General features: G+C 39.5%; 1 protein-coding gene across 1 annotated transcript; it reads left to right on the top strand.

Annotated features, from left to right (window-relative positions):
* The first annotated feature begins 3496 nt into the window (after positions 1-3496).
* LOC127871841 (uncharacterized) lies at positions 3497-7771 on the top strand. Its single transcript, XM_052415088.1, has 4 exons — positions 3497-3621; positions 4774-4955; positions 6412-6575; positions 6810-7771. Exons 2-4 carry the CDS (start codon positions 4774-4776, stop codon positions 7748-7750), a joined length of 1287 nt encoding a protein of 428 aa, XP_052271048.1. The 5' UTR covers positions 3497-3621; the 3' UTR covers positions 7751-7771.
* The last annotated feature ends 496 nt before the right edge of the window (positions 7772-8267 follow it).

Raw genomic sequence — 8267 nt, forward strand, 5'->3', positions numbered from 1 at the left:
CATCAGCGTTGTTTGCACATTTTAATAAATACATGTATACAAGTTTTATAAACAGATATTTTCAAATGAACATACTGACTGAGGACCTATTAATACTTAGACTTATATATCAATGTCATTTATAAAAAGAGTCATTAGTTGCGTTCTGCAATGTGTCAGAGACATTCTTAAAGCAGCGAGCATATGTTTATCTGAATAACACAGTTATAATCCTTAATTATGGATAATGAGACTGATGAGCAGGCATAACTTTTGTAACAACTCGAAACATTTCTTCACCTTTCATATTATCGGCAGGATAATAACATTTTGTGCTTTATGTTGGCTTTTGATGTTATGATAGTGTTAACAGAGAGCATGTTCCTCAAAGTTAACAGCAGTTACCTAGAGATCAGGCACAACTGGTTCTCATCTGACTCAACTCTCACTTCTGGTTCGAGACATTTTACCCAACCACACCCTGGTACCTACTTCTGTTGGCGGGTAAAACAAAGTGAGGGGACTGGCAGGACTCGTATGACCAGTTGCACATTCTTGGAGATGAAACAGCAGCCAACAAGAGCCCAATGAAAAGAAGTGACAAAGACTTAAGTAGAGAATACAAAGCTGGATTGGTCGGGGCCAGGAATAACAACGACCGCGCACTCCACCATCAATCTCCAGGTATGGATGCGATAAGTTAGATACTGGCGCTAATCTATCAAGTTGGCGGTAAACAGAACAATCATAGGAACATGGAACGTTAGAACACTCAATGGGTGTGGCAAGGTCCATGAACTGAAGCACGAGCTGAAGCGCTACTGCTGGGACATCGTCAGACTAGCCGAGATAAGTTGGCTAGGATTCAGAGAAACATCATTAGACGAAGCGCACAAGCGGTGAGGATTCTATACATCGCCATGGGCTTGCTTTCATTGTTAGGAAGGAGGTAGTCAACATTTGCACCCGTCTCCAGCAGACTCATTTCCATCCCTATATTAGTGAAACCTCATAACATAACAATCATCCATGTCCACGCACCAACATCTGACTACAAAGAAGAGAAGATTGAACAGTTCTATGAACAATTAGAGCGCATCATAGCCAAGTTCTCCAAGAAAGACAACTGGAACGCCAAGGTTGGACCAGACGCATACCAAAACTAGTTAGGGACAGTAGGAAGATTAGACTTAGGAGAGACCAATGACAGAGGTTTGAGACTTCTTGAGTTCCCCAGAAGCCACCAACTCACCCTGGCCAACATGCTGCAACCACACAAACTGTCCAGAACAGCAACCTGGCATGCTCAAAACGGGCAAGTACAAAACCAGATAGATTTCATACTGGCGTCGCAACGGTTCAAGTCTAGCATTAACAAGGCGAACACAAGAATGTTCATGGCGCAGACATCGGCAGTGACCATGACTTAGTGCTCACCACTTAGCGCAAGCGCATCACAAATCTGCTGAAGAAGTGCTTGGGAGAGAGAGAAGGAAGAACAAGCCATGGTTGACGACCACAATCATGGAACTTTGTTACAAAAGAAGAGAGCTTAGGCATGAGAAGTACACCAGTCTGGACTCTAGGGCAAATTACCAGAAAGCGAACAGGGAGGTAAGGAAGAAAATGAAAGAGGCCAAGGAGGAATGGATTGAGGAACAATGTATCATCATCGACAATGTAATGACTGCAGGCAGCAGTAAGAAGGCCTACATGTGCAGTCTGGTATCATAAGAACTAATTTTCTGACTAAGCTTCATGAATATTGGACACTTAATGTGACTACTCTACTACTAGAGTGTTAACAAGGTTTTGCTATAACCATATAAGAAAAACAACCACGCCCCATTGCAGCCATGTCCTTCATTTAACCGGAACTATTTTTCGAACTCGTCTAAGATATCAACGGGACAAGTGTTCTTACCAAGGTTTGACATAAAATGTGGCTTCTAGAGTGTTAACATGGTAAATATTGACGATGTTAAGCACAAGACGCATGATGCACGATGGACCTTTGGCAGGTTATGAGAGGATTCAAAATTAACGAAGGACTTGTGCAAGTCATTCAAGAACACTACGGAAACGCCAGCAGCGATGTACTTATAAACGGACAGTAAGGGACCTTCAGGACATCAGTGGGCTTCCGTCGCGGTTGTCTGATCTCTCCCGTTCATCATTTTCATTGAGAAGATAATACAGGAGACTCTCCATGACCACCACAACTCTCCATCGGTGGACGACGCATCTCAAACTTGAGATTCGCTGATGACATTGACCTCCAGAAGTGAACTTCAAGATCTCACCAACAGACTCTGTGAAACAGCAAGAGCATATGGGATTGAGGTCAGCACGGAGAAGTCGAAGATCATGGTGAACAGCACGACCAAAACCAGTGTTGACATTACCATTTACGGCGAGAAGCTTGAAGAAGTGACCAGCTTCAATTACTAGGGTGCAACCCTGTCCAATGATGGTAACAGTACCGCTGAGGTCCGAATAAGAATTGTCATAGCGACCGCAGCGATGGCCAGAATGAGCAGGTTGTCAGAAAATGATTGAATTCCATTCGATATTTTTTTGTTGAAACGACCTCATACAATTTAAACGGAATTTATAACTTTTGGAAAACCGTATAATTAACTCGCCTGTTAACGTTTAATCCGACAAGTAGTAACATCTTGAATCACCATCATTTTGAACTGGTTGAGTGTTGGTCGTTTGTAACTTTCGTTCAGCTACCAGTTCGTGTATTGATATTTTGGAAGGAAGGATTTGGACACCATCAGATTGATTCTAACAAATGAGTTCACGAGGTTTGCAAAATATGAGATATTGGAGCAATGTTTACATGGGGTGGAGCATAGTATACACTTGTTTACAGCACATGGTGTGCGAATTAGTGTTAACGGATTGCATACAATATTTTAGTTCCATTCAAAGTGAAAAAATCACAATATTCATACAGTTAACTAAGGTCCTCGTCTAGATTGATAATATCCTTACAAAAAAGTGGATTCGGGTTGACTACTCACAAACGCATCGCGCATCCGCGTAAAAACATAAACGCACACATACAAGCGCACTAAAAATGTCAGTGTCCGTATGTTTTGCAACTTCGTATTATTTATATATTTATTATTCTAAACGACTATTTTTCTTTGGGGATTGAACTATCAGACAAACCAATATTGCAGTTTCCAGTAAGTATACATCCCCGAAATTATCGTGCACCAGTCAGAGTTGTCTCCCTCTTAAAAAAATGTGATAGAACGTCTAATTTCTTACTGATTCCCTGAATTATAATAACCCAAGAAATGCACAGAAAGATCAACGAGTCCGTAAATAACTACTTACATTCAGTAGCAACACATTCAAAGGCACGTGGGCAATCACATAATGTAATAAACAAAAACAAAGACAAAATGTAATGAAGTAGTTTATAAAAACTTTTTAATCAGTGATGGAATACAGAAACACAATCCTGTTTTCGAGCGTTTAGTATTAACGTCCATGACGTCATAATTGAAAAACGTGTAAGAACGTCATTTCGCGTTGTTGCCTTTGGTTTCCAGTACATGACGGATTTGCTGCTGCAAGTGTTTGTGTAACGTATCGTTAAAGAGAATGGATATTGTATGAGAGGTACATCTCTTTGCTGTTTTATTTCTGTCTTTAGAAATCCTAGTTAGGTCATCTATTGAAAATAAGTCATCGATTTTCGTAAACGACGGACTTCATATAAAGGATTCAAATGGAAAACAGGGCTTATGCGTATAACAAAAAATATACGTTGCAATCGAAAATATTTTGTTTTATTTATTACCGTAATTAATCAAAGTGTTTGGAAACTAAAAAATAATTCATTAAATTGTGTCCGAAAATTTATATACAAAAATACGCCCCAAATATATAGTGTCCGAAAATTGAGAGACAATATGACATTATACCAATGACCTTCAGATATTATTGACCATTGTTGATAAGCATTCAATATGCTGTAGCTGAACTGTACATTTTTTAAATCATATAAAGGATGGAAATTATTATTTCGTTAATTGGTTTTTTCATTTACATCTTCAAATACGGTTAAATAAATTGACAGTCTTTTAACCATACACACGTGTTAAATTCTCAAATAGGGTACATTGCTTCTGATAAAGGACTCGGTAAAAAGCATTAAAAACACAACGCTTATTTTCAAAAGTAATCGGGTTATCATACCTTGACAAACCTAAAACGATACAACCAAAAAGTAGGCACTTATTATTTACTTACTTCGATAATTTAAAATGCAAAATCTTTAAGCTATCGCGTAAAACCATTATAATCGTTAACCTGTATGCATGTAACTGTTATGGGCCACTGGCAATAGTCAAGACTGTCGATGAGTCTGAAGATCAATTGCTGGAACACGACCTGCGTACTCGAATAAGGCAACTTCGGTGCTTTTAAGGGAGAGTCCCAGGGCACAAACATTAACAATCTACATTAATTTTGTTTTGGATTCAACTTTCTGCTTATTTTCATCCTCTAACTTCTACGTAATTTTATTCAGAGTATAATTCTTTAAAATGTGTAAAAAGCTCATTCTTACATAAAATTATATATATGTGTGATTTAATTTTGTTAATATGATCGAATAAAGCAAAAATGACAGAAAACTCAACATTGAAAACCTCAACAATGAAGAACTGGCATCAAAACTTAGGATCAGTCAGATTAGTGGAAACAAACAATTTCGTGTAGCATTGGGAGTCACAGGTCTCGTCTAAAATATCTGTACTTCCGCCACAGATGCCCGGTCAAGCGCACCCAAGCGTGGTTTTGAAGCTGAAGACGCCCTGCAAGGTAACAAATGGGCAGCAGCGCTATCGGATGGGCGTGGTCGGAAACTGCCACTTCCTAGGCGACGGTGATCCACAGAAGGCTCGCATTGGCCACCAGACGAGCGCACAGACGTGGGTCGTGGAGACATGGTGCGAATATTTTTATTAAGCGTTTCACCTGTTTGACAATTTCTTTCGTTTTACACAATATTAGTTCAATATATTTCCTCAATCGCTTACGGTTTAATTTGTCCAATGAGTTTAAATAAATATACTGGATTAAAGAAATAAACACAACATCTCTCCAACACAGTTGTTAAGATCCAAACAGTCCTTCGATTTCAGAAAACTCTTTTCAATGGTTCTTAGTTTGTATGTCACCTATTTATTTCCTTAATTTTGTCTTTTAATACCCGCTATTTGTCGCAGTAATTGAATTAAATGTTATACAAATAATTGTGTGAGAAAAAAAAACAACAACACAAGTCGCGTTGGGTAATTTCCTGAATTGCAACGTCATTTTGCCAACGTCCCTTTTGTGGGATTCAAACGACGCTACTTATGGTGGCTATGTCAACGTCCTATACTTGAAGTTGTTATATAAGTTTATATTCTGGTCGAGTTATTAACACTAATTGTGTGATTCATGACTGTAACCGTGCAAGGTTAACATAGAATGCTTGATCAGACCAGTTATGTGTTTATGTCACACGAACAGAATAATAATAATAATAATAATAATGTAGTTATAAATTATACATGCATGTCTGTGCATTGGGAGACTCAAAATGTGTATTGGATAATATATTTTCGATCAATCTTTGCGTGCAACTACTCCATATATCTCTGCACTGTATCTTCTACAAAAAGAGATTAAAATTATAACAATTTTACAATTATTGCTTACAATCTGTGAACGAAAATCTTATGAATGTCTTCCATACCGAATTAAGCTTGAAATGTGTAAGAAAGTCGTCTTCATCATATTGAAACTACTGAATCCAATATTTTATAGTCTCGTCAACATCATACAGTTTAATGTTATACGCAATATTTGAAAGTACATCTCCTTTGTTACTTATTAAAACGTTTTAAAATACATGTATGGTATTGCAGCATATCGAACTCACACAATTTGATAATGTCGTCTGCACCATATTGGAAATTCAATATCTTTTACTGTCTTCTGCTCCATATGGACACTACACTATCTGATTTTTGTTGTGTCGCGCTCACGATATTGAATTAATGCAATGTGGCAGTGTCGTCTGCACACGCTGGTCCAGAAGATATTGTTAGAGAAAGATGTAATACAATCTCAATCTAATAGTGTCGTCTGAACCTCATTGGAACTAAACGAATTCTAAGAATGTCGTCTGTGACATACTCAAGTAATTTATGCAGACTCTTCAATTGTCGTCTGAATCTTAGAACCTTCACGTTTTAGTAAAGCTCGCAAAAATCAACGGTCCGTTAAACAACAACAACAAAACATAAAGGTCAGAGTGAAGTTGGCGAGCCAAACCAGATCAACCATTCTTGTGTGACCTCTTACACAGTATTGAAATCGCATGTATACAATCTGACAATGTTGTCTGCACACCAGGGTCCCAACCAACTTCGTGTTCGAGTATCGGTGGGTAGAGTTCCATCGCTCCACGTCCTTCATATTCGGGATCGAGTCCATCGAACCCCGGCGCGTGGAGGTGGGCCTGCGGGCGCTGGAGATACGGAACAAGTTCAACATACCCGGGGGAACGTTCAAAGAAGGTACGCGACTGAAGGCTACAAGTTCATAACGCACAGCAGACACTTGACCCTCTAAGTTGCTGTAAATCAAATAATGCATACAATATTTTCTTGTTCAGAGATATCTTTTAAAGTCAGATATTCATTAATTGAACCATTATTAAACAATAAATATTGTTGCTCATTTTTTTATATGTTTGTCATAATTATTAATATTGTTCTTTAATTCACACACAAGTGTTTTATTTATTTCAGATATTGGTCACCCAGTTTATTTCCCATCTGTCTGTGCACCAAAGCGTTTTTTAGATAGCGCTTCACTTCCCGCCCGTCCGCGCCCACGTCCGCCCCCAAGTCCATCCTGCCGACTTGGTCATGCGACCGCCGCTGGTGAAGCGACGCCAACGTCTCGCATGCAAATGTACAGGCAGGCGGTATCTGATCAGAAACATCCACATACGTCAGTAGCAAAAGGTGAAACGCAGCAGGGCACTGTAAGTGACGGCATGGTCGTGGAGCGTCTGAACCACACTTCCACCCTAGCCTCATCGAGCTCATCAGAGGACAACGCGTCAGACAACGGAAGCTACTCTTTTAGCATCGCAGCCACAGCTGCTCGAGAATCTGTGTCCACTGAGGTCATCAGTAGTGGTTCCGCGTCCTCTTACTCGCTAACAAGTATGGCTGAAAGCGACATCCATATGCAAACCGCAAGCAGTGACTGTAGTTACCCTTCTAGGTCACCCAGTATGGAGCTATTACCTTTGAGCCTCCCGCCTGCTAGCGGAAAATACGCTCCAAGTGTTAGTTTTGTAGCAAGACCATGTGCGTCCACTAGCGCACATTCACCGTCGCGTCGACGACTGGTTTCGTCTGTGTCCGCTCCCGATCTTGGAACACGTTTTCAAAGCAGCATCAAACACAACATGGAAACCTTTGACTCAAAAGGTCACGACCTTGAACTTACTCAGGGCCTCGGTGTCCTGACCGTCGGTGAACTCCACAATATTTTGCGCGACAACGAGGCGCAAAGCCGACAGTATTTTCTTACCAATGGCTTCAATGAAAATCTGAAGACGACTTATGTGCCTCAGAAAAGAAACCTGCACGACATCCTGATCTATCTGCTATGGCTAGCCATAGGGGCCGCTATTCACAACATTTGGCTGCGAAACTACGAACTGAATTATTCGTAATAAATGTGTTATTCGTATCAAGAGTGTATTTGTTGTTGATTGTCGAAAATTGAACAAGCACAATAGCTATGACTTATTGCGCGTAGTACATTTACATCCACTACTCTGCAGGGAAAGTAAACACATTACGAAATACTTGCATTGTTCGCGTATCTTTTACATGTATTATATGTTTTTCAACAAAAGATCAAAACATGTGCACGAATCTAGTGCAATATTGATTATGGAACGCTCGTATATTCTTGTTAATTCAACTTCTTTGGTAAGCAATATATATCATTCAATTAATTGCTGTTCAGTACGCTTGTTGAAAATTCAGTAAATGCGCGTGAATACGGTCAAAAGAGACTGACTTGAGGATGAAAACCAGTTGAATCTCTCCTTTGACAGATTTATTTCTGGTTCAGTAATGTACATGTATATTAAAACATAAAACAGATCTTAGCTGTCCATATGACAAGTACTCACAAGTTTGTTAATTACGGTGTTCCTTAAATTAAGGTTCGTTCGTTTTCCG

Source organism: Dreissena polymorpha, chromosome 3, assembly GCF_020536995.1.
Source record: "Dreissena polymorpha isolate Duluth1 chromosome 3, UMN_Dpol_1.0, whole genome shotgun sequence".
NCBI classification, from domain to species: Eukaryota; Metazoa; Mollusca; class Bivalvia; order Myida; family Dreissenidae; genus Dreissena; species Dreissena polymorpha.

Coding starts and splice junctions, on each gene's coding strand:
- LOC127871841 (XM_052415088.1), top strand. CDS start 4,774: ATGCCCGGTCAAGCGCACCCAAGCGTGGTTTTGAAGCTGAAGACGCCC. Junction 4,956..6,411: donor ACGTGGGTCGTGGAGACATG/GTGCGAATATTT, acceptor TCTGCACACCAG/GGTCCCAACCAACTTCGTGT. Junction 6,576..6,809: donor CGGGGGAACGTTCAAAGAAG/GTACGCGACTGA, acceptor TATTTATTTCAG/ATATTGGTCACCCAGTTTAT.